This window comes from Canis aureus, chromosome 9, assembly GCF_053574225.1.
Source record: "Canis aureus isolate CA01 chromosome 9, VMU_Caureus_v.1.0, whole genome shotgun sequence".
Lineage (NCBI taxonomy): Eukaryota > Metazoa > Chordata > Mammalia > Carnivora > Canidae > Canis > Canis aureus.
Genome location: NC_135619.1, coordinates 46244247 through 46271811, shown reverse-complemented (window position 1 = coordinate 46271811; position 27565 = coordinate 46244247). Strand labels below are relative to the sequence as shown.

Genomic DNA, 27565 nt, shown 5'->3' with positions numbered 1-27565 from the left:
GCAAAATTGCCCGGATTGCTTTGGATGGCATTTGTGGCAGGAACTGGGTATAAATGATACAAATATTATATACTAATTGCAAACCTGTTTCTGGAAATAGTCTTCTAGAAAGCAGCACGTCACAAAATTGTTCACTTTTTTTTCCCTTTCTGGCAAAAGGTCAAGGAGAAGTAAGAGTTGTGTTTGATTTAAATAGCAGTTTCTCTACTGTTACTAATCTAGGCTAGAGAGAACCATCTGGTTTTTCTATCCAATACAGTTAATTAGACAGGCATGCCATTTACTGGAGAATAATTAATCAATTACTATGGGGGGAGCTTTGGAGAGAACTGTGAGTTGATCGCTATTCAGTGAGGGGTAACTTATTGATATGTTCCTTTCTTTATCAACAGATGTTTGGGAATATCACATGCTGTGCAAACACACAGGCACACACTTACACATACATATACATACACTTAGAGAGATATGAAGCTGAAAGAGATTTCTGTTACCAAAAGACCTGTTAAGACATTAATGGGTTATTCTTGGAGCACATCAGGTTATGGCCTATCCGTCCTGCCATGTAGAACCTTTTCTTGTTTTTATGTGGACTTTCGCTGGGAGGGAGGGGACAGTTTTTGTTTATGTTTCTAAACCCAGTGAGGCCTTAGAATACTGTTAATAGGGTTATCTGTAACATGTTTAAATAAAAGCATTAGCGTGAAAAAAATAGTTGCTTTGCTAGAAGATAACTAATAAATTTGGGTTTTCTTTTGTTTTTCTTTGATTTTTTTAAAGATTTTATTTATTTATTCATGAGAGACAGGGGGTGGGGGCAGAGGGAGAAGTAGGCTCCATGCAGGAAGCCTGATATGGGACTTGATCCCTGGTCTCCAGGATCACGCCCTGGGCCAAAGGGAGGCGCTAAACTGCTGAGCTACCAGGGATCCCCCTCCTCAATTTTTTTTTTTTTTTTTTTTAAGAACTTTCTATTTAGTAAGAAGTTTTGCTGTGACAGGTCAGGCCATGCTTAGATCCCTCTTTGAACCTTTAGGTTATTTAAAATTTCCTGTGACTTGGTGACTCTAAAGGCGGTCTCTGTATTTAGGCGCATGGGCTTCTTTGGGTATTCAGTTAACAAAATGCCTTTGCAAATAGAAAAAGATCTTTCTCAAAGCTTGTGTAATTTGAGAATGCTAAAAGATGAAAGCATCAGGAGTTTCTGGAGGGGACACTGGACATTGCAGCAGCCTACTAGAGAGTGGAAGTGTTAGGTAAATGGCTGTTTTCTATAATGGTTAATGGATTGACAAGGATATGTGGGCAAATGAGACAGTGACAGAGTGCTAATGCAGTAATCTTTCTTTCATGTTGATGGTGGTTTCTTCTTGAAATCTGTTGAGAAGAACAGTTATTGTGTCCCTCTGTTTGACCAAGTTAATATTCCATAGAGATAGTGGATTAGATAAAAGGATTAGGTAAAATGCACTGGCCTCAGGTTAGCTCTGTTTAGAACTAGGTTGCCTCAAGATCAGTAAACAGGCCGTCCTTTTGGACTACAGAATGAATGAACAGTGAGATAGGTCAGAATGTAGGCAACCTTTAACCATTGTGGGCAGCTGGGAAGGATTATGGATGATATGAACCCGTACAACTTAACGCTCATTTTTATATTGGTGTCACCGTCTTACGAAACCAAATTAAAATTAACTTTATCTCCCCCTCTCTGAGCTGAAATAGCGTGTGGATCTCCCACCTCCCCCCTGCAATCTAGAGTATTTTGGGAAATGGACCTTTAATTGCCTAGGTAATAGACTATCTAAAATATTTTTTCTCCTTCTTTGGAGCCCTGCCCTATTCATCTCAGTAGGATATAAAGTTAAAGATTCATATGAAGTGAGTTTTTAATTTGTCATTTACCCCTTCACTGTTTAGAATAAAGTCAAAGAAAAGAACTAAGAGAGAAAGTAATTATTTATATTCATGTCCTCACTTGGCCATAAACTTAATATCACCTCTTTAGTTTTTGCTTTTTAAAAATTGAACAATCTTAAAGTTTTTTCATGGTAGTGTTTTAAATGGAGCCTGTGTGGCTCAGTTGGTTAAGCATCTGCCTTCTACTCAGATCATGATCCCAAGATCCCAGGGTCCTGGGATCAAATCCCACATCAGACTCCCAGCTCAGCAGGGAACCTGCTACTCCCCCTGCCCCTCCCCCTCCTTGTACTCTCTCTTTCTCTCCCTCTCTCTCAGATAAAATCTTTAAAAAAAATAATGTGAACTTTGCTTGTGAAGTCTTCTATCACAAAAGGGAGCATAAATATTAAGTGTGAGAATTTGGTGCATTTTTTCTATTATGTTTCTATGGTTTACCTATTTTTAAAGGGTTATCTGTTGCTGAACCATTCTGTTATCTAGGCCAGAAGCCTTTACTCAGATTCAACACCAGATTCTCTGGGTAAGAATATGCAGAGACTATTTGAAATTAGCTATCAAGATGAAAAGGAAAAGAGGGAGAAAACCCTGTACCTTCAATTCACCACTTGAGGTGAAGTTCAATTTTCTGGTTAATTCAAATAATTATAGTGTTTCTAAATTTGAATATAATTATGCACTTTGGGTTTCTTTTGGTAGTGATTGGTGTTGACACTACTTGTTCTTTGTTTTCTTGCTCATTTTTCCTTGTATCCCACAGCAAATATTTAAATATCTGTGAGAAAGCCAATCAAGACTAGCAGTGCCCCAAATTGCCCTCTTGAACACTAATAGATTTAGCAGGGCCTGGGAGAAGATTGGCCCTTCCAACACAGCCTTAGAAGAGGGGAGCATTTTCAACAGCTCTAATGATGTTAAACATACTGTGCATTCAGCCTGCCTGAAATAATCTGTATTTTTGCAAAGCTTAAAAAAAAAAAAAAAAGACAAAAGAGCTCTTTTGGCTACTGTATATTTTAAATAGCCCAGAACTCTGTCCCCTCTCCTGGAGGACTCTTCTTCCAGATACTCATACAACTTGTTCTCTCATTTAAGTTCTTCTCAAAAATGCCATGTTATCAGAGAGACCTTCTGTGACCAGTCTATATAAAACAGAAATAACCAACCCCTAGCACCTTCTGTATGTCCTGACCTCTTAAGTTTAATTTTCCTTTATAACTCTTATTACCATCAGACACAAATACGTATTCTTCTTTTTTAATTTTTATAAATTTATTTTTTATTGTTCAATTTGCCAACATATAGAATAACACCCAGTGCTCATCCCGTCAAGTGCCCACCTCAGTGCCCGTCACCCAGTCACCCCCATGCCCCGCCCACCTCCCCTTCCACCACCCCTAGTTCGTTTTCCCAGAGTTAGGAGTCTTTCATGTTCTGTCTCCCTTTCTGATATATCCCATTCATTTTTTTCTCCTTTCTCCTTTATTCCCTTTCACTATTTTTTATATTCCCCAAATTGATGAGACCATATGATGTTTTTCCTTCTCAATTGACTTACTTCACTCAGCATATAATACCCTCCAGTTCCATCCCCGTCAAAGCAAATGGTGGGTATTTGTCGTTTCTAATGGCTGAGTAATATTCCATTGTATACATAAACCACATCTTCTTTATCCATTCATCTTTCGATGGACCCCGAGGCTCCTTCCACAGTTTGGCTATTGTGGACATTGCTGCTATAAACATCGGGGTGCGCATTCTTAACTTTTTTCCCCTCTCTCCACTCTCTTCTCACTTTACATGTGCACGTAATTTCTTTCTCTCCTCACCCAATAAAATGTAAGAAGCTTCATGAGGGCAGGGACAGCATCTTTTTTTGATCAATTCTATATTTCTTTCCTTGGAGCAGTGCCCAACACATAGTAGACATTGGATAAATATTTGTTTAATGAATAAAGGATGAACTCATTTTTATTTCAGTCTCCCACAGTCAGCAGTATCCCAGGCAGCCAACTTTTAATGCTGGAAAGGACCCAGCAGACAACCATGACATGCCATAAATGAATTCCAGGGCAGTTTTGTGATTCCAGTGTGTGTGAACACTTAAACGGTCTGACTAGACGGCAGTGGGTCAAGACCCCTGCCTTGGAAAGCATCCCAAGCTGTTCCCTTGTGATGGTTCCAAGAGGAAGAGAGGGTCAGGAGTTGCCCTTATCCCTGAGGGGAAGCCTGTACATTGTATGCATTTTCTACATATTTTAGGAGCTGTCCTATTAAATCCCAGAGGCCTTAACTCTGTGGGAGTTTACTTCCTTCTAAGGCAGTCTTCTGAGTCAGCATTCTGTCTGGGAGTCCCCTTTTACCTTTTCATGACTTTCTCTGCTGAATAGCTGAGCAAAGGAAAGCTCTGATCCTTCACTATAAAATAGTAAACCTCTGATAAACCTAGCCTTGTCTCACTTTTTTTTCCCCACTTTTTTTTTTAATACTTATTTTTTGTTTTAGTTTGAGAAAGGTATTGGGTGGGGGACAGGGTAGCAGGACTTCTATACAAAGTCTTAAGCCTCATTTAAACATAGAGCATGAAATGAGATGCTGAGTAGTAATAAATAAGGTACGTATCATATATACAAATAATCAGTGGATAGTTCTATGTTTTGTCTCCCCATGTGTCTTATTTTGGGTTCAAGTTTCAGATGCACACAGTTAATTTGGAAATGCAAGAAATACTAGAAGAGTGAGGAAATAAGATAGGGAAAGGAAGGGTGATCTAGTGAGCCAGCGACAACTGTGGGCAACTGGAGTTTGATCCTGAGAGGAGAGAATATTCAACACACATGTCAAGAGTTACCCACCTGGGGAACAAGGAAGCTAGAATATCGACACACCCACTTCCATCAGTCATTGGTTGGTGGTGCTTCCAAGAAGTGTTTGTTCATCAGAGCAGCCTGCGGTCTCCTAGGCCTTGATTCAGATACTAGCCGTTGGAAATCAGGTAGCGTATATGAAGCAGTAAGGCTTCTTAACATACTCCAGGGATATGAGCGGGGTCTCAAGGACTGAGCTATGCCATGCTTCCTGTTTCTGCTGAAACGACACCCATTGCTTTCTCTCTGCCCCTTCCTTTTACCTTTTTCACATCATCTTCATCTTTTTTTTTTTTTTAAGATTGTATTTATTTATTCATGAGAGACACAGAAAGAGAGGCAGAGACATAGAGGGAGAAGCAGGCTTTCCATGGGAAACCTGATGTGGGACTTGATCCCAGGACCCTGGGACTATGCCCTGAGCCAAAGGCAGATGCTCAACCACTGAGCCACCCAGGTGCCCACTTTTTCATGTCTTTACCCAAGGTCAGCTCAATGTGCAAATCTATTCTGCTTTACCTTTTTTGTAAATCACCAGGCATCTTATTTGTCATAATGGCACCTAGTGATTTCTACTTCCTGGCATGGTAGTTGTGTACCTACATGTATATTTTCTACCTTAAGTTCCTTGGAAACCCAGGTATTACCTTACATGTCTTCATAAGTCCTAGAGTATGTGGCACATAGTGCCCAGTTAGTATGCAATCAATGAATTTTGCCCCCTAACTAGTAGGTGGTTTTGTAAACAGGTTTGAGAGGAAAGCCCTTGGGCTCCTAAATTCCAGCTTCCTAACATAAAATGAGGAAAGTGTCATAAACTACAGGGAGTTACTAGCTGAATCCTAAAGTCAGGGCAGCAAGGATTCACTTTTTCTTTTTTTCTTATTTTAAGGAAGCTTTAAAAGTGTATACTTTAGTTGTAGTAAGTATATTCACAACATAGTGTAAACCATCTCCACCATCCTTCACCAGAAGTTTTTCATTTTCCTAGACTGAAACTTCACACCCATTAAACAGAAGCTCCCCATTCCTTCTTCCCCTCAGTCCTTGGCAACTACTATTCTACTTTATGTCTTTATGAATGTGGCTACTCTAGGTACCTCATAAGTGGAATCATACAGTATTTGTCTTTTTGTGCTTGGCTTATTTCACTTAATGTTCAAGATTCATCCATGTTGTAGTACAGGTCAGAATTTTCCTTCCTTCTAAGGGTGAATGATTTTCCATTACATGTATACACCACATTTTTAAAATCCATTCATCTGTTGATGTATACTTGTGTTGCTTCCACCTCTTGGCTACTGTAATAATGCTGCTATGAACATAGATGTACACATATCTCATACAGATCCTCTTTTCAGTTCTTTTGAATATTTACCTAGAAGTGGAATTGCTGAATAATGTGGTAACTTTATTAATTTTTTGAGGAACTACTTAACTGGTTTTTTAGGGATGAGCCACCCTAATGAACGTGAGATAGTATCTTATTGTGGTTCTGATACGCATTTCCCTAATGATTAGTGATGTTGAGCATCTTTTCATATGTTTATTGGCCATTTGTATATGACCATTGTATATTTTTTTCGTTGGAGAAATGTCTATTCAAGTCCTTTGCCCATTTTTAAAATCAAATGGGTTTTTTTTTATTTTTAAAAATTTATTTATTCATGAGAGGCCGAGAGGCAGAGACATAGGCAGAGGGAGAAGCAGGGTCCCTGTGGAGATCCTGATGTGGGATGTTCCCAGGACCCCAGGATCCTGCCCTGAGCCAAAGGCAGACACTCAACCACTGAGCCACCCAGGCGTCCCTAAAATCAAGTTGTTTTTTTTATGTTGTTAAGGAAAATTTTATTTTTTTTTAATTTATTTTTTATTTATTTATTTTTTTTTAAGGAAAATTTTAAATTGAAGTCCTGTAGGATTTGTCTTTGGGTTTCCTTATCTTGAGGGTATTTATGTAGTGATTTGTCAGGTAACCATGAGCCAGCAGCTTAAATACTTTTAGCTCTGATCTGATTTCCACCCTTCCTTCAGAGAGTACGCATGGAATCTTAGAATTAAGTGAGCTTCAGAGAATGTCTTAGTCTATTATGGCTGCTAGAACAAAATAGCATGGATTGGTGTCTTATAAATATAATAATTTCTTTCTCACAGTTCTGGAAGCTGGAAGTCCAAATTGAGGGTGCCAGCATGGTTGGGTTCTGGTGAAGATCCTCTTCCGGGTTGCAGACTGCAGACTTCTCTCTGTGTCCTCACATTGTGGAAGGCATCTGGGGACCTCTGCTGGGTCTTTCATTAAGAGCACTAATTCTGGGACACTCGGGTGGCTCAGGGGTTTAGCGCCTGCCTTTAGCCCAGGGTGTGATCCTGGAGACCCAGGATCGAGTCCCACGTCGGGCTCTCTGCGTGGAGCCTGCTTCTCCCTCTGCCTGTGTCTCTGCCTGCCTCTCTCTCTCTCTCTCATGAATAAATAAATTAAATCTTTAAAAAAAAAAAAAGCACTAATTCTGTTCATGGACCTAATCACCCTCCAAAGGCCCCAGCTCCTGATACCATCACTGAACATTAGAATTTCAACATGTATATTTGGTGGGGAACACAAACATTCAGACAATAACGGTGAGCAGAGCAACCAGATGAGGAAATTGGACCCATTTCTTTTCTCACTGTGCCCTGGGCTAAATCACCTAACTCTGTGGATAGCATTTTCTTTATCTTTTAAACATACCTTTCTTTGCTCCTTTCTCATGTTCCTACAAGTATTTTGAAGACTGGTGAATTGATTTCTAATTATTGTAAAGTATTTACATTAGGTATGAGGTTGTGTGTATGTTGAACTTAACAGTTTTTGGAATTGTTCACAGTGTCATTTTTAACTAAGAAGTTTTCTCTAGAAAATTGTAGGCCCTGATGTGCCTGGGTGGCAAGAGTCAGTTAAGCATCTGACTCTTGATTTTGGCTTAGGCCATGATCTCAGGGTTGTGAGATCCAGCCTCATGTGTGTGCAGTCTACTTAAGATTCTCTCTCTTCCCCTCGTCCCCTCGCCTCTCTTAAATAAAAATTTTAAAAAGGGAAAAGAAAACTGTAGGCCTTTCTTTTTCTAGGGAAATAAGATGACCCCAAAAGGCAGGAAGTAGTGCTGACTTCAACTTAAAGTACACTTTTGTTCATCTTTGCAAATAAATGAGCTGTCAGGGTTACTGACTTGTTGCTGTTAGACAATGTTAGACGATGCTTTTATAAGTCCTAATTAGAATCAGTTTGGCTCAGTGTCAAATCTGAGATCAAGTAGTTTGAAGCTGCCACATAAAAGGGGATTGCTTATGCTCTTGGCACTAACTCATGGCTAGGTTGGTGATGGTTTCTTGTGCAAAGATGTCAGTTGACAGCAAGGATGCTTATACTTGCTAAAAAAGGACCTCTGGGAAGCTCCTAATTTTTTGTTCTGCATTAGATGTTTTTTTGAAAAATTGTAATAAAATATACATAACATAGCAATCACTGTGGAGACTGTATGGAGGCTCCTCAAAAAATTAAAAATAGAATTGCCATATGATCCAGTAATTCCACTACTGGGTATTTGCCCAAAGAAAATGAAAATACTAATTTGAAAAGATATATGCACCCCTGTGTTTTTTGCAGCATTATTTACAGTAGCCAAGCTATAGAAGTAACCCAGGTGTGCATCAATAGGTGAATGGGTTAAGAAGATGTGGCATATATGTGGTGTATGTAATATATATATAAAATGGAATATTGCTCAGCCATAAAAGTGAATGAGATCTTGCCATTTACAGCAATGTGCATGAACGTACAGGGTATTATGTTAAGTGAAATAAGTCAGATAGAGAAAGACAAATATCATAAGGTTTCACTTATATATGTAATCTAAAAACCAAAACCAAAATCAGATATGAACTCATAAATACAGAGAACAAACTGGTGGTTGCCAGAGGGAAGGGGACTGAGGAGATGGGTGAAATAAGTGAGGGGGATTTTTTTTTTTTTTTTAAAGATTTTATTTATTTTTTCTTGAGAGACTGAGAAAGATAGAGAGAGGCAGAGACACAGGCAGAGGGAGGAGCAGACTCCATGCAGGGAGCCTGATGTGGGACTCGATCCCAGGACTACAGGATTACTCCCTGGGCCGAAGGCAGGCGCTAAACCGCTGAGCCACCAGGGCTGCCTGGTGAGGGGGATTAAAAGGCACAAACTTCTGGTTATAAATAAGTCACAGAGAGATGCAAAGTATAGCATAGGGAATATAGTCAAAAATACTGTCATGGTATATGGTGACAGATGGTAACTACACTTACGGTGAGCACTGAGTAATCTGTAGAATTGTTAAATCATTATGTTGTACACCTGAAACTAATATAGCATTGTATGTCAACTATGCTTCAGTAATAAAAATCTTAAATATATATACACATATACACACACATAACAAAACTTCACATTATAATAATTTTTAAGTGTGTTGTTCTGTGGCATTAACTACATTCAAATTGTTGTATGGCCAACACCACCATCCAATTTCAGAACTTTTTCATCCTCCCAAACCGAAACTCCATACCCATTAAATAGCAGCTCCCAATCCTTCCTCTCCCTAGTTCTTGGCAACCACCATTCTACTTTCTGTCTCTATGAATTTGACTACGCATCTCATATAAATTGAACCATATGATATTTGTCTTTTTGTATCTAGCTTATTTCACTTAGCATAATGTATTCAAGATTCATCCATATTATAGTATGTATCAAATTTCCTTTTTGAGGCTGAATAATAGTCCATTGTATGTACATACTACATTTTTATTTATCTGTTCATCCATTGATGGACATTTGGGTTATTTCCACATTTTGGCTATTCTAAGTATTCTTCTATGAACATCAGTGGATAGATAGCTCAAGTTCCTGCTTTCAGTTCTTTGTCATATACCTAGGGGTGGAATTGCTGGATCTTATGGTAGTTCTATGTTTAACTTTTTGAGGAGCCTCCATAATGTGTTCCTAGTGGTTGCACCATTATAAATTCCCACCAGCAATGCACAGGGATTCAATTTCACCACATCCTTGCCAATACTTATTATCTGGGGGTTTTTTTTGTTTGTTTGGTTGGGTGGTTGGGGGTTTTTTGGTATTAGCCATCCCAGTGACTGTGAAGTGGTATTTCATTGTGATTTTGATTTTCATTTACCTAATAATTAGTGATGTTGGGCATCTCTACATGTGCTTATTAAGCATTTATATATTTTCTTTGGAGAAATATCTGTTCAAGTCCTTTACCTAACATTTTTGAATTAGGTTCTTTGGGGTTTTGTTGCTGAAGTTTAGCCAACAAGCTTTTTATTAAAAAAATTGTTTTTAAGATTTTATTTATTTATTCATGAGAGACACAGAGAGAGAAAGAGGCAGAGACACAGGCAGAGGGAGAAGCAGGCTCCATGCAGGGAGCCTGATGTGGGACTCCATCCCAGGTCGCCAGGATCACACCCTGGACTGAAGGCGGCGCTAAACCGCTGAGCCACCAGGGCTGCCTGCCAACGAGCCTTTTAATTGGCAAATACTTTTAAAAAGGTATTTGCTTTGTGGTACCTTATGAATATATATATATATGCCCATTTGTCTCATTTATTTTTAAAAAATCTGGGACGCCTGGGTGATTCAGTTGGTTGAGCATCTGCATTTTGCTCAGGTCGGATCCTGAGATCCTGGGATCAAGTCCTGTATCAGGCTCACTGCAGGGAGCCTGCTTCTCCCTCTGCCTATGTCTCTGCCTCTCTGTGTCTCTCATGAATAAAGAAACAAAATCTTTTTTAAAAAGAGTCTTTCTCTAGATGGATAGGTAGATAGATGTAGGTACTTTATGTATAAATCAAGACATAAATAATGTGTGTTTTTTTTTTTTTTTTAATCCCAACAGTATATCCTTTCAGGCTCTGATGACTTTAACCTGTACATGTGGAGAATTCCTGCAGATCCAGAAGCAGGTGAGTATATCCCTACTATGAACTTACAGCTAATGTTGGCTCTATTGACCTTTGGCATGCTGTGCCCTGAAAGGACTGATCTGTAGCAATAGGGATGATATTTCTTTTAACATAGTAAGTTTATCAGAAAAGTGGCCAAGGGAAATTTAAACAAAAATTAGAAGCCAGATTTCACTATTAACCTTCATACAGACCCTTATTGACATTGTGATGCTCAGATTTTTTCTCCTAAGAACTTTTCTTAGACTTCATAGATCTTTATTATGTCCATTTTCCTCTCTCCAATTTCATACCTAGAATATTTTTATCTTGGTTTTCCTTTCTTATCCATTTACACATTCTTGTTTATTACTCTACAAAGAGTTGTTAGGTCTCTTCCTTTCCTTTGGCCTTCCTGATGATGTTAACTAAAAGGAAACTTTGTTGATGGACAGGTTCACTCCCTGGGGTTTAGCTGACCCCAGATATCAGAGAAATTAGGAAGAAATATTTCTGCATTTTTTCTAGATATATTCTGAAAACTGTCTGCAATTTTACATAAATTTGGATCTAGGCCATCTGAGCTTTCAAACAGCATGGATCTTTTTTTTTTTTTTTTTTTAAGATTTTATTTATTCATGAAGAGACAGAGAGAGAGAAAGAGAGAGAGAGGCAGAGGGAGAGCAGGCTCCATGCAGGGAGTCTGACCTGGGACTTGATCCTGGGTCTCCAGGATCATGCCCTGGGCCGAAGGCAGCACTAAACCACTGAGCTATCCGGGCTGCCCTCATTCTTCATTCTTGATAATAGTGTCCTCACGTGCTCAGTTGAATCTTACACTGGTTGCTTCCTACTGGTAGAAAAATGTCTATTTTTTATTCTCAGGACAGCTCAATATAGCCATCTGCTCCAGGTGATACATGGCATCAAACTGGAAAATGTCCATTAGGAAAGTAATAGAGGACTATGCCAAGTGTATTACATAAAATTTGCCCAGTGCTCAGAGTTTAGGGAAATTGTTCGCTCGCTTGTTACTGAATTAACAATATTGTTCCCAAACAATATTCAAAACTGTTGAAGCCCACTTTTGACATAACTATCCTATTACTGTGGTCTGGTTACTAAACAGTTTGCAAAAGGCCTTTTTTTCTTCTTCTGGAATTTGGAAAGCATTAAATGAATCAGCTTACCTGTGAAGCACAACCAGATGGGACAGCAGCAGTCTATCTGAACAAAAGTGGTATTCTAGCATGAGAGGTAGTTCTTTTTTTTTTTTTTTAAGATTATATTTACTTATTCATGAGGGACACAGAAAGAGAGAGAGAGAGAGGCAGAGACACAGACAGAGGGAAAAGCAGGCTCCATGCAGGAAGCCGACGTGGGATTTGATCCCTGGATTCCAGGATTATGCCTTAAGCCAAAGGCAGATGCTCAACCACTGAGCCACCCAGGCGTCCCTGAGAGGTAGTTATGTATTAGCTTTCCCACTCCCCCAATCTTCTAGATTTATTATCTGAGAAATAATCTTTGGGCTTAATGATCTCTTTTATCTGATCTTAAAAAGCTTTAATTATTAAGTCAATGTGACTTTTAAAATAGAAAATGGATAACCCCAGGGTGCCTGGGTGGCTCAGTGGTTGAGCCTCTGCCTTTGGTTCAGGTCATGGTCCCAGGGTCCTGGGATTGAGTCCTGCATCAGGCTCCCTGCAGGGCGCCTGCTTCTCTGTCTACCTATGTCTCTGCCTCTCTCTGTGTGTGTCTCTCATGAATAAATAAATAAAACTTTTAAAAGAAAGAAAAAAAAAAGTAAGTGGATAACCCTCTTCCCCTGGGGCTATTCTCTGGAATCTTTTTCATGTTTGTATAAAGAGAGAATAAGGAAAAATTATCAATAGTATTATAGACTTTTTACCTCCCCTAGCTCATTTTTGTACTGATTTAAGGTTTGGGCCACAGTGGGCTGACTTTTCAAGTATAGATGATTATCTGTACAGTCTTTGGGTTGGCAGGAACCTGGTAGCTGATTTAGGATTCTAATATTAAAACTGGGAAATGGATACCTTGACTTTCCAAAGGTTTTTTAGGCAAGCTGCTTTAAAGGAATCAAGTTCTAGATTCTCAAATTCTGTATATATTCTTTTATAAAATCAAAAATGGAAGTACCCATTCTCCTTTCCCACTTCCCCTTTACCCTTCTTTCACTTTAAAAAACAAAAACAAAAACCCAGAAAACCAAAAATACTCCATAGATTTCTGACCATTTGAACCCTAGCACATGGTACATTACTGTGAGATGTAAAAACCTCCAAGGTGCAAAAATATATTAAGCTGAAACCGGGGAGGGGGTAGGTAATATGGAAATATTATTTCAAGGAGGAAAAAAGAACAATGTAAAATTTCTGTTAGAAAAGGACTTGTAGGAATTCAGATCCCACAGAGGATGCGGTGGGTAGCTCCTGCCACAATAACTACAAAAATGACATCACAAAAGCCATAAAGGTGTCAGAGAGCTGCGACAACAAAGTGTGCTAAAAGAGCTCAAGTTCTGAGGGAGAGCCTTCCTAGCCCAGTGGAAGGTGCTGACTGTCGTCTTTCCTAGGGGCGTCTGCACAGGCTGTAGATTGGGCTGCCACAGGCAGGCTGCTGGGGTCAGAAGAAATCAGAATTTGCAGTGGCCGTGTGAGTTGATATGACCTTAGAATCTAGATATACGGGCAGCCCGGGTGGCTCAGTGGTTTAGCGCCACCTTCAGCCCAGGACATGATCCTAGAGACCCAGGATCAAGTCCCACGTCAGGCTCCCTGCATGGAGCCTGCTCCTCCCTCTGCCTGTGTCTCTGCCTCTTTCTCTCTCTGTCTCTCTCATGAATAAATAAATAAAATCTTAAAGAAAGAAAAAAAGAATCTAGATATACCCCAATGACATGGTCCATCTTCCTTGTACGACATTTGCTGAGTGCTGGCGTTGTCCTGGGAGCTATGGTGCTGGGCTGGAGGGGCAGAATGCAAGGCCCACCTAAAAACAGCGTTTTGGAGACAAAGTCCCCTAATGAGAGGTGCCTGCTCCACAGATCTTTTGCCAAATTTTGAACGTGCCCAGGGAAAGGAGGATAGAGTGGAGCTTAAAATCTCCAAAAGATGGAACATTCAAAACAGAGGACAACAGAGACTTGCCGGACTCTTCATTAAAAGCCTAAGAGGCAGGGCACCTGGCCGGCTCAGTCTGTAAAGCACGCAACTCTTGATCTTGGGGTTGTGAGTTCGAGCCCCACATTGGACGTAGAGAATAAAAAAAAAAAAAAAAAAAAAAAAAAAACCTCAGGAGGCTTACACTTAAGGATGGTGCTGAACCAGAAAGGCCAAGTAAACTATCCTGTCATTTCCTTGTGCTTAGGACCCAAACCCCAGTTAGAGAAAGGCACATGCAACAAGCCACCCTCAGGTCTTATCTTTGAGACCTCTAAAACCAGAGGTAGATGTATTCCTACTAGCGAAGCAACCCAGTGCTGACCTAGTTCCTCATGATTAGATTGAGGATGATCAACCCCTTATCTTATTTTCTCAAGAGTACAATGGGTAAATGCCATATGGAGGAAATCAGCATTAGTCTCTGTGTTAGTCTGCTGGGGCTGCAAAATCCCACAAAATGGGTCACTTAAACAACAAAAATGTATTTTCTCACATTCTGGAGGCTAAACAGACAAGAGCAAAGTGCTGGCAAGTTTGATTTCTCCTAAGGCCTTTCTCCTTGGCCTGCAAATGACCACCTTCTCACTGTGTTCTCACATGGCCTTTTCTCTGTGCACACACATCATTGGTGTCCCTTCTGAGGAAGATACCAGTCTTAGTGGATTACAGTTCTACCCTTATAACTTCATTTAAACTTAATTACTTCTTTAAAGGCCCTATCTCCAAATATAGTCACATTGGGAATTAGGGCTTCAACATATGTACTTGAGGGAGACAATTCAGTCCATAGCAGTCTCTCTCTGTTTCTTTTATACTCCATGTCTAGCATATGGTAAAATATAATGAAGCATGAAACTGTGGCCAGTAATCAAGAGGGAAAAAGATAATCAATAGAAGCCAACCCACAATATTATCCATATATTGAAGTTAACAGATAAGGACTTTAAATATTATAAATATAATAAAGAAAATAGGAAAAAAATGTAGAGAATTTCAGTGGGGAATTGGAATCTATTTAGAAAACAATCATGGGGCAGCCCTGGTGGCTCAGCAATTTAGCGCCGCCTTCCGCCCAGGGCCTGATCCTGGAGACCTGGGATCGAGTCCCAGGTCAGGCTCCCTAAAATGGAGCCTTCTTCTCTCTCTGTCTTTCTCTCTGTGTGTCTCTCATGAATAAATAAATAAATAAAATATTAAAAAAAGGAAAGAAAACAATCATGTAGACATTCTAAAACTGAAAACTAGGGACGCCTGGGTGGATCAGCAGTTGAACCTCTGCCTTTGGCTCAGGGAGTGATCCTAGGGTCCTGGGATCGAGTCCCACATCGGGCTTCCCTTGGGGACCCTGCTTCTCCCTCTGCCTATATCTCTGCCCCTCTCTATGTCTCTCATGAAAAAATAAATAAAATCTTTTAATAAATAAGTAAACCTGAAAACTGTATCTAAAACTAAGAATTTACTGGATGGGTTTAACCTACAGCCAACAGCTTGGTGTGTAGAAGGCAGGTCAATAAAAGATATCAAAGAACAATAAAAACAAAGAATGGAAAGAGCAGAATGGTGTGAGTCAAGTTGAACACATGATCTAGCGTATATGAAATTGAAGTCCCAGAAGGATGAGAAAATGAAGCAAAAGCAATATATGAAGAGATAACAGCTAAAGAATTTTCTAAAACAAATGAACTAGACTAATTCTCAGATTCAAGAAACTCAATAACCACAAACAGGATAAATACAATACACTTAGACACATCGTAAGTCAAATGATTAGAAACAAAAGATAATAAGAAAATGCCCAAAAGCAGCCTGAGAAAACATACAAAATACCTATAAATGAGCAACAATAAGAGTGATGGCCAAATTATGGAAACCAGAATGTAATAGAATGATATCTCTAAAGTGCTTAGAGAATTAAAACCTGCCAACCTAGAATTCTATATCGGGGGGAGATATCTACCAAAAATCTAGATTTAACGAAGACACTTTTAAAAAAGAAATTAATAGAATTTTAATGCAATCATTCAGCAGCCCTCAATGAATTAATGCATCTAAATACTGAGCAGTGACAGGTGCCAACATCTTAAAAAGAAAGGCAATTAGACATTATGTACCTCCTGATAAAAGGAACACAATACTACTAATAAGCTTGCCAAATAAAACAACTCTGAATAAAACCTCAGGCTCTAGCTTTCAGTTTTCAGGAAGCACTGAGGACAGAGGAGCATATTGTACTACATGTGAGCATATAGTCCACAAAATCCAGACTGTCAGATAGCCCATTTTCTCCAATAAATATATTCTAATGAGAAAAGGAAAGGATGGACAAGAGGAAACCATTTGTCCACCATGATAAAGTGCTTGTTGCTCCAGGGTAACTCCAGTGATTAGAAAGTTCTTCCATAAGTCTTACTGTGTTTCCCAGTAGTTAAGTGCTGGCTTACTGAGAATGGCCCCTCTTCCTCTTCATAGCCTTTTGCTCATTTGAAGGTAGTTCTCATGTCTCCTTTTAGATTTTTTCTCTAGAGATAGCACCACCCCCCACGTCAGTTTAGCAGTTCCTAAACAAAATGTTGTTAGTTTCTTTGCTGTACTGATTTCTCTCCTCCAGGTTTGTTCTACCCTGTTTAAGGATTAACTGAATAAGCTCAACATATAGTACAGTCTGGCTAGACCAGAGAAAATCTTGGCTCCCTGATATTAAGTATGCTACAAAGTGTTTCAAGAAATACACTCGGGATCACATAACCTGTTTCTGGAGGCCACAGAACCCATGATCTGCTCATACTTAAGAGTTGGCTAGGAGCCCCATGGTTTTCACATGGGCTGTGGTTGGTCCTGGATCCCCATTCTTTACTTGATGCTTGGGTTTCTTTGTACACAAGACAAGAACAGGACCTTGTGATTATCTTTCTTGTTGGATTCACTAACTGGTAATTGAAGAGTTTGTTTTCTCTGTATTACCCTTCAACATTGCATCATCACTATCACAGTAAGTCTGTCCTCTTGATCATCATCTTGTTCTGCATGTAACTAAGCACCTTTTTGGATTATTTTTCATAAACCTTGGCTCGTTTGGGGAATTCAACCTTCCTGCCTCTTTTCTTTTTTTTTTTTTCCTGCCACTTTTCTGAAAACCCACTCACATTCTTTTCTTTTCCCTTGTTCATATATCTTTCCTTTTTCTTTGTTCCTTTTATTCTTTTTTCATAACCTTCACTATTTTTATAATTAAGTATTCCTTGTTATCAAAATAAAACAGGTACATAATTTTTAAATCAAATTCGTATTGCAAAATTTAGTTTTTAAAAATATAACAATTCCTTTCTCTTCCTGAAACTCATGATATTTTTGAATTTTCAATTTTGGACATTCTCTATTGACTTTCTCCTCTTGAGATCAGCTACCTTTCCAGAATGGGACTCTTTGATATAGTGTCTGGAGGGTATTTGCCTGGCAGTTGAGCCATGATTCTAAAAGCCAAATAGGGGAATAAAGCTGTGAATCTCACAGATTTGTACACAGATTTTTGTTTAGTCCCATTCTCCACTGCACCTGGTGTCTCCAGTCCAAAACCTCTTTAGGTCAACTTCAGCTGGCAACCCCTAGGTTTCTGCCTATATGGGGAATGGGCCATATGTGTTCAGAGAAGTATAATGGCATTACTGCTCTTTATACAGGCTTTCAGTTCCTCCTGGTTAGGGCCCTACCCTTAAACCTGTCTTCGAGGATACTTAGCACTTCTCATTTTTATATGTAACACCTCTCTCTCTCTCTCTCTCTCTCTCTATATATATATATATATATACACACACACACACACACACATATATATATACACACATATATATATATATTTTAAGATTTTATTTATTTATTCATGAGAGACACAGAAAGAGAGGTAAAGAGAGGCACAGGGAGAGGGAGAAGTAGGCTCCATGCAGGGAGTCCGATGTGGGACTCCATCCTGGGACTTCAGAATCACGCCTCGGGCCGAAGGCAGACGCTAAATCACTGAGCCACCCAAGGATCCCTACCTTTCTACATTTAAATATTGGCAAATAATTCATAATTTTAAAAATACTCAGCAATATTTAGCAAGCCAAACGTGAGGACTAAAGGTGGCCCTTGGGTTCTAGCTCTGAATGCTTAGATGACGAAAAGTTTTAGGGGAAATTCCAACTCTAACGTATTCCTCTCTTATTTAAACAAAATATGGAGTAAGGCTGAGTTCACTCTTTCAATGCATGCCAGTTGAACAGAAGATACTAAGGCAGGCTATTTTTTTTTTATTTTTATTTTTTTATTTATTTATGATAGTCACAGAGAGAGAGAGAGAGAGAGAGAGAGGCAGAAACATAGGCAGAGGGAGAAGCAGGCCCCATGCACTGGGAGCCCGACGTGGGATTCGATCCCGGGTCTCCAGGATCGCGCCCTGGGCCAAAGGCAGGCGCCAAACCGCTGCGCCACCCAGGGATCCCAGTAAGGCAGGCTAATATGGGGAAGCTGCCTTGCTGTTATATGCCTTAATGATATGACAAGCCATCAGCATTTATTGCATGCCTGCTGTGTGCTTTACAGTGCATATCAAATGCTGAGAGAACTAGATGGAGAGCAGTCCTAAGTGTGAGTCAAAAGCAAGGGCATCGTTTTTGTCTCCACTCCTTTTCAGAAAGACCCAAAAATCACTGGGGAACTCCAGTTCCAAACTCCAAAGAGATGAAATGTATTTATTTTGTAAACAGTATGGACTTAACAAATCGGCTAAGTAATTTGCATAGTGCTTCATAGTAGGCTGAGGAAATCATTTTGAGAGGTGAAACCTACTACCTACCATAAAATTTGCTACCTAGCAAGATTAGGCTCAGTTTTTTAATTGATGCCAAATAATAACTCATTTTCTGAAAACCTCTCTCAAAATTAAAGAAACTGAACTGAGAATTTTGATGTGGCAAAGAAAAAGCCCATCAGAACGTTTTATACCTCTGAAGTATGTAGGAAGAGCATCTGTCTTAATGTGGTGCTTCTGAAGATAAACATACCAGCAGTTATGTATAGAGCCAGTGGTATATTGGAAAGAGCATTAGGCTTAAAGTCATACCTGGATTCAAGTCCAGTTCTGCCACTAACTAGCTGATTGAGTGATTCTAGGCAGGTTACATAACAGCAATTGTCTGAGCTTTAGTTTCTTCTGTAAAAATCCTTCCCCTCCCAACGCCCCATATCACGAAATGATTTAACAGCTGTGGGAGCTTTCTGAAAACCGTGTTTTCAAATGTAAGACATTAGTGCTATGTATAGTAAGATCAGCATCCACAGATCCATAATTTCCCAATCATTTGTTCCCTAAGAACTTAGGTATGGTAGTAATGTATTTGGCAGCATTTGGTAGAGATGGATGTCTCTGGAAAATCCTCATATTGCCTTCTCTTCCCTTTCCTCTATTCTTGTTGGAAAGGGCTTAGGGTTTTCACAGATAAAGTTGCTTCCCTTGAGATATGCCTCTATGCTAAGACCTTACTATTTATGGAAAGAAGCATAATGTAATAGAGTTGGTAGGCCTGCATTAAACTCCTGATCCATTTGTCTTCCAGTTTTGGCTTTGGAAAAATTGTTTAATCTTGCCAAACTTATTTCTTCATCTGTAAAACAAGAACGTTAGCAATATAAACAATAGAACCATACTAATAATATCTACCTTCTTAGGGATGTTGTTGAGGGTATTCAGTAGCTTCTCTACAATAATTGTTATTCTTTGTGAAGAAAGCTTTCTTCCTTTTAACTTTTCTCTGAAAAACTCCTTAGAATCCAAGACATTGTCTTCCTCTGGTGTCCTCATGAATGGCTGGTTGAGTGTTCTTGCATGAAGGCTGCTCTTGACCCCTCAGTAGTTAAAAGGGGGAAAGTTTTGTGACAGATTTTTCCCTGAATAGAGGGGAAAAACATGCAGTTTCACTGCCTAGTCACTGTAGCCACCCCTACTGCCAGCAGGCCAATGGAGTAGGCTGGAAACAGCTATAAATGCATTTTCACAGGCCTTATGTGTACGCATGTTCCATCTCTCCTCCTTTTTCTAGACATGCCTTCACTCTCAGTGGATTGGGCCTGGGCATCTACATTGTCCTCCTGTGTAACTGGAAGGACAGCTATTTTTAATTGGTCACAAGTAGTTGGTTGCAAACACATGTGAAGTACAGATGATGAAAGAAGAACTGATTTAATTGACTTTTTTGTGCAATTAAGCATTGCTGTCTTTGGAGTTCTTTGAGCTTTACTGACAGCATTGGCTATCCCCATCTGACTTTTTTTTTTTTTTTTAAACTCTTAGGTGGTTATGTGATCCCCAAGAGGCAGCCACTGCTCTCTGTATTATCAGTACTCTAATTTAATTCTTACGGTTTGAAACTTAGAGACCCAGGGAATGTTTGGTCCAGTGAATTACTGAGTTTATTTGGACAACTCTTTGAGATATAGTAAGGAAAATAAATAGTCCCTTGTCCCTCAGAGCAGTAAACCCTTAATTCTACCAGTGGTTTTAGGAATGAAATAGATTAATTGCTTCAACAGGTACCTGCCAGACCTCATTTTGGTAGATAATAGCTTTAGCCTTCACTTTCAAGCCTTGTCTGGAGAAAATGATGAGGGAATTTACTTCAATTTGTTCACTTACTGAGTATCCTAACAAAAGACATACAAAGTCCTATGAGTGACTGAAAGAATCAATATTTTTTTGCTCTCTAAGAACTTCTAGTCTAAGAAAGATGAGAAAATGATGTGTGTGTGTGTGCACATGCTAAATTTAAAAGTTTGTTCCAGAGCCCATAGAAAAGATAATTAAGGAAGGCTTAAACAGATTTTGGGGATCAGTGAAGTTTTCATGGAATTAGCATTTCAGAGGACCGTGAAGGATAGGTAGGATTTTAGCCCCTTTATTTCTTGCTCTTATTATAGTAAAAATGCTATAAAAGAAACATCCAAATTTGATAGAAGGAAGATGGAGAAACACTTGAATAATCCACACATTGGATGATGGAGCTCACTAAATGAGATTGGGTTTTGTCCAGTCTGTTTATATTTTATAGTTAGATACTCTCACATCTTTTCATTTATCAAACATTTATTGAAAACTTACTCCATGCTAGGCACTATTCTAGAGCCTTGGGACATATAGCAAAGGAACAAAAACCCCTGCCATCATTGAGCTTACATTCTACTAAGAGAAGTATATAATAAACAACAGACACAAATAATTATATGTAAAAGGTTAGAAGCACTATAGGAAAAAAAAATAGAGTGGAATAAGGAGGATAGGAAGTGGTATTGGGGGGTCAGAGAAATGCAAGTGTTTAGATCAGACATTCAGTATGGATCTCTTTGAGATCACATTTGAGCAAAAGCTCAGTGGTAAGGGAGTTAACGATGCAAAAATCTGGGGGAAGAAAATTTTAGGTAGAACCAGTGCAAAGTTCTGAAGTGAAAGTGTGCCTAGTGTGTTTGAGAAACAAGGAAATCAATGTGTTGAAGCAGAGTAAGGAAGGGGGGAATAGTAGGGGTAAGTGGAACACAGGGTTGTCCCTGTAGGCTGTTAACTGTGGGTAAAATGGGGGAGCCATTAGAGACTTCTGAGCAGAGGAGTGACATGATCTAACTTATTTTAACAGCATCACAATGGCTGCGGAGTTGAGGATAGATGGTGGGAGTGGGGTGCCAAAGATAGGAATGAGGAGAACTAATAGGAGTCTCCCATAATACAGACAAGTGGTGACGGTGGGTCAAACGAAGGTAGAGGTTTCAGTCTAGATGTTTTTTTTTTGTTCAGTCTAGATGTATTTTGAAGGTAAATCCTGATCATGATCTCCTAATAGATTTTTTTTTAAGATTTTATTTATCTATTCACACACAGAGAGAGAGAAAGAGAGAGAGAGAGAGGCAGAGACACAGGCAGAGGGTGAAGCAGGCTCCATGCAGGGAGCCCAATCTGGGACTCGATCTCAGGTCTCCAGGATCAGGCCCTGGGCTGAAGGCGGTGCTAAACCTCTTGAGCCACCCAGGCTGCCCTTCCTAATAGATTTGACTGGGGGAAAGGGAGGGAGCAGATAGAGTTTGAGATGTCTCTTAAACATACAGGTAGAGGGACGCCTGGGTGGCTCAGTGGTTGAGTGCCTGCCTTTGGCCCAGGGCATGATCCTGGAGTCTCAGGATCAAGTCCCACGTTGGGCTCCCTGTGTGGAGCCTGCTTCTCCCTCTGCCTGTGTCTCTGCCTCTCTCTCTCTGTGTCTCTCATGAATAAATAAATAAAATCTTTTTAAAAAGAAATACAGGTAGAGATAGATGTTGAACAAACAGTTTGGATATAGAGGTATGCAATTCTGGAGTTCGAGAGAAAGTTCTGGACTAGAGATAAAAATTTGAGTTTCGGTCACATATAGGTAGGATTTAAAGCCACAAGACTGGATGAGATCACCAAGTAAGTAAGTATAGCTAATCAAGAGAAGGAAAGCAAAGACTAAGGCATTCCTCATTTCCCTCAGGCATTCTAGTGTTAAGAAGTCAGAGAGAGCAGCCAAAAAGGAATGCAAAAATGAGTGACCAGTGAAGTAGCAGGATAACCAAGAGAGGGTGATCCTAGGAAGGCAGTGAAGAAAGAGGCGGCAACTATGTTGGATCTTGCTGATAGGTCAGATAAATAAGATGAGGACTGATTAAACCATTGAATTCTTTGGTGAGTATCAGAAGCCCAAGTCTTATTGCTTAGAGAAGGACTACATAATTATAGAGATTTGATTTCCATTGTATCAGTTGAGTAACCACTGTCACCTGCTTTTTCAATTTCTCTCCACCTTTATGTATTTGTTCATCATCTTGCCCTATTAATACATTCTGCATGAGTTTGTTTGATATTCCAACCTAGAGCCTACCAGATAAATGCTAAATGAAAAAGAATGCTAGAGGAAATGCTAAAATCATTTCCTTTACGATAATCTATCATTTTTACCTGAGTGTTGAGAGTATATGTATATACCACTCTTAACAGTGTTCTCCAGGGGCATCTGGCTGGCTCAGTCGGAAGAGCATGCAACTCTTGATCCTAGGGTCAAGAGCCCCACAATGGGTGTAGGGATGTTCTCCACTAATTTCAATTTAACAATCATTTGCTAACTCCTTCTTATATGCCCAATTTTGTTATTACTTTCTTGGATATGTTAGCATAAATCTTGGAAGATTAAGGATCTTTATCCTCTTCGTGAAGGCTGATATCTATTGCTTGGAAATGCGAATTTATCTCCTGCCATTTTAATCTGTCTTCCATCAGCCCTTTCCAGTCATCTGGGACCTGTTGCTGGTCCCTCACTACCATGTTCATACTTCACCCTCCCTAATCTCAGTGTCACCCACCATTTCCCCGTCCTGTTCTCACAAAGGTGTTTGTCCTACCCATTAATTAATGGAAAGGGGGGAAAAAATCCAAAAACTCTGACTGGAAAATTCATACTGGCATTTTATCCAGGTTGATCTGGGATTTATTTTCTTATGAAACACATAAATGTCCTCTTCTATAGCCCCAAGTGCCATTGAGGACCTCCTCCCAATATGGTAAGTTTTGCTTAGACTAAAACATCAAGAAATCTTGACAAGGTTGCTTTTAATTTTTGAGCTGAAAGCATAGTCATTCTTAGAGGATTTTGTTGAAGTAAATAAAATTGACAAGGAACAGAAGTAGCTGAAGTTGGCAAGAAGTGTGAGTGGTGTCCTAGCCATTGGTCCCTAAGGGGACCAATCTCTGGCTGAATATTGTGGAAAGAGGAGCATAGGAAAGAAAGGGGAGGGAAATGAGGACTCTACACTTAGCCCCCTATCTACTGTAGAGAATCCCCCGATGGTAGTGAATCAGTCACTGACACTGGAATCTTATGAGATGGCCCAGTCCTTTTTTAAGGTCTTGCGATAGAACAGGTGAGGGGATTTATAGCCTTCCTCATCTCCTTAGCATCCCATCTGCACCAAAGTAAAGATGGGGATACAGGAATTTTGGACTTGACTTACAAAAAAAAAAAAAAAAAACTCCACAAAGTGTTGCCAACATGTCTGGTGGGCCAGCCAGAACAGATGGCTCAGAGAAATGAGCATTGGTTTGTACAGACGTGGATAAACAAATGACAGCTCAAAAACAAGTAAGGTCGTTCTTTCCGGGTATGTGCTATTTTAGTCATTGGTATCCATTAGTAGTGATTAGGCTTGACTCGGCTTGGTAACCATGAATTGAGGTTGATCCTCATCAGGCCCCTAACCACAGTCTTAGAGATGATCCTGAAGGGAGATTTTGTAGCTTATGTAGTTTTTAGAAAAAGTGTTCCTTGCCTGACTCCTGCCAGCTTGATCCTTCTGTTGACGGGCACAGTTTGGCTAGGTAATGGAGAGGGGAGACCCTAAGTTTTTACTGATACTGGCATCTTGACTTTAGCCATTTAAGATTGAAGAAGTCTGATTTACACAAATCTCCAGGACTGATAAAAATCTATTCTCTAAAAATTGTTGTATCTAAACTGACAATAGCAGCTGTATTTAGTCATTTGAAACTCGGAAACCAAGAGAGAAACTACAGAGAACTTCCCTGAGCCCATTCACTGTTCTGATTCTGTGTACACAGCCTGGGATGCCTTAAACAAATGGCAGCCTCAGTTCTCCCTGGACCTGTTTTCACCATAAGTCTCTTGGCTCTGTGGATTTCCTAGGTATCAGTTTGGGTGGGAAGGGGGAGAAAAGACCTGTATTAAAACTGCTGCCATTAAATAAAAATTTAAAAAAAAAAAAAAAAAAAAAAAAGGGGATCCCTGGGTGGCGCAGCGGTTTGGCGCCTGCCTTTGGCCCAGGGCGCGATCCTGGAGACCCGGGATCGAATCCCACGTCGGGCTCCCGGTGCATGGAGCCTGCTTCTCCCTCTGCCTGTGTCTCTGCCTCTCTCTCTTTCTCTCTCTGTAACTATCATAAGTAAATAAAAATTAAAAAAAAAAAAAAAAAAACTGCTGCCATGTACAGACAAAATTGGAGCTTCTGGCTTTGGTATGGTCGTGTTTCTCTATATTATCTCGGTGAACAGGGAGACCAGGTCTACATGCTGAAGAAGCTTGACCCTGTAGGACAACAGACCTATTTGGCTCATCCTGCCCGGTTCTCCCCAGATGACATATACTCTTGACACCCAATCACCATCAAAAAACACTTTGGTACTCAAGACCCAACAACCTTGCCCTGTTCTCTGAGGGTCCCTTAAATTCTATGTCTCTTCTGCTACCCCTCAGAGACTTTCTAAAACCAAGTTCTTCAACCTGTGAGCCTTCTTAACACCCTTACCCTTTGGAATCTGGTTTCATTATTGCCTTTGATCATGCTTATGTGAAGCAATCATGGTAGCATCCCTCTTAAGGGAACAAGTTTGAATCTCCTTTCCATATTTTGAATCACTACTAGGTTATTGAAATGATTTGAATGAATGAATAAATAAAGTAAATTGCTGCCATGATGAGAAACCAGATGAGGTCATACTGCCTGGAAGAAGAATAGAATGTTTTCCCGTGGTCTGATTTTAGAGATGTTAATACCCTTCAATCCTTCTTCAGGTCCAAAAGTTACTGTAATTGTATTCCAGATAACCTTTGACAAGTCAGTTTGATTGATAAACTTTAGTTCTGTGAATAGTTGATTCTCTAAGACATGAGCCCCTCTATCTGTCCTCCTTTGGTAGTACTTATTCTAGAATTGCCTCTCCTGAAACACTGTCCAGTCAAAAAGTGCTTACTCTGAACACTTTAGTTCAGGCATTGCACCCCCAGTTCTAGGTATGCAAGAGAGCCAGTTTTACTCTCATGAACTATTTAGTGTTGGCAATGTGATGAAATGTCCTGTGGTGATACTATATCTTGTGCTCAGGACACCGTTGGATAGAGTCTCCCCCCTTCCCATTTTTGAGTTGAGGGCTTAAAAAGAAAACCAACTCATTAACTGCCAGAAAGATTTCAAAATATTTTATGCATTTCAGACTCCATCCCTATTGAAATCCTTTCATCTCATAAAGGCCACTGTTCCAGTGGAAAGGATATTGGGCATGATAGCCAAACAGACTGGTTCAAATCTTGACTCTACCATTTACTAGCTGTATGATTGTGAAGAAGTCACTCAAATTATCTGAGTCACTTAAATTAACTTTTCTTGGATGCAGTAGGATTAAATAAGAGGTTGGTACTAGGTTTAACCCAAAGTTTCTTTGCTAGTGACTACTCCAACACAGATATAGGTAGGAATAGGATGTTGGAAATGTAGAATTCAGAAGAGACCCATGAATGGGAATGCTACTTTTTAGATTCCCATGAATCTCATTTCCTTAATTTTCTCCTTTATTTTCTCCTCCCATTCCACTCTAGGAACCCAGTGTACTCAGGCTACCTAGGGTTTCCCATCATGGCAGCCTACTTTGGTGCTTAACCTTTCCTTTTTTTTCTTTGATTTTTTTAAAGATTTTTTTTTTTATTATTAGAGAGCACAAGTGGAGGTGGGGGGTGGTGCAGGGAGAGAGGGAGAGAGAGACTCTTAAGCAGTCTCCATGCCCAGTGCGGAGACCAATGCAGGACTAAATCTCAGGATCCTGAGATCATGACTCGAGCAAAGTCATGATTCAGACACTTAACTGAGCTACCTAGGAGTCCCTAACATTTCCTGATCCATGAGAACACATCAATTCTATAGCCTAGTCATTCTCCTTTATAGTTTATTAGCAAACTTGATGATGTTGAATTGAGCCATGGATAGTTCTAAGTGTATTATTCATCCTGGATAATTCAAATACTAATAACGTCAGGGGTGCCTGAGTGGTTCAGTTGGTTATGCTTCCTGCTGACTCTTGATTTTGGCTCAGATCATGATGTCAGGGTCGTGAGATCGAGCCCCCCCATCAGGTTCTGAGTTCAGCCTGGAGTCTGCTTGTCTCTCTCCCTCTGCTCTTCCTTTCTCTCTCCCTCTCTCTCTCTCTCTCTCTCTCTCAAATAAATGAAAAATGTCAAATATGGTGGAAAGATTAGGCAAAGAATATTTTTGTCACTGACCAAGTTACAAAAGTAGAGTAAGTACTTAGTGCTGGCTAAGTGGGCAAATCCATATATGATTCAGTCTGAAAGCTCTTGCTGTCATAGCAGAGATGTGCATGTACATGGCAATAAAGAGGGATATATTCTGAGTCCAAAAGGGGAGTTGTGTGAGGAGGCCAAAAGCACAAGACACCTTCTCTAGAACCAGATTATTTCTAGAGAAGGGATGCTGTGCTGGTCATTGTCCTGTAGACACTGAAATGAGAGATGTCGGGCAGCCTGACATTTGGTGTCTCAGCGGTTTAGCGCTGCCTTCGGCCCAGGGCGTGATCCTGGAGACCCGGGATCGAGTCCCACATCGGGCTCCCTGCATGGTGCCTGCTTCTCTCTGCCTGTGTCTCTGCCTCTCCCTCTCTCTCTCACTGTCTCTCATGAATAAATAAAATATTTTTTAAAAAGAGTCTGTTTCTTTTTAAAAAAAATGAAATGAGAAATGTCTGGAATGAATGTTTGAACAAAGTAGAGTTGGCAATGGGGTGCAGGG

At 39.9% G+C, this 27565-nt stretch overlaps 1 protein-coding gene and 1 pseudogene across 3 annotated transcripts in view; both read left to right on the top strand.

The window, feature by feature from the left end:
- DCAF5 (DDB1 and CUL4 associated factor 5) overlaps positions 1-27565 on the top strand; it is a 100078-nt gene that overhangs the window by 62431 nt on the left and 10082 nt on the right. For all 3 annotated transcript variants that reach the window (XM_077909757.1, XM_077909756.1, XM_077909758.1), the window contains exon 7: positions 10712-10778. In XM_077909757.1, coding sequence (XP_077765883.1) covers positions 10712-10778 — 67 coding nt within the window. The remainder of the gene's footprint in view (positions 1-10711; positions 10779-27565) is intronic.
- On the top strand, positions 24972-25778 carry LOC144321301 (H/ACA ribonucleoprotein complex subunit 3 pseudogene; annotated as a pseudogene).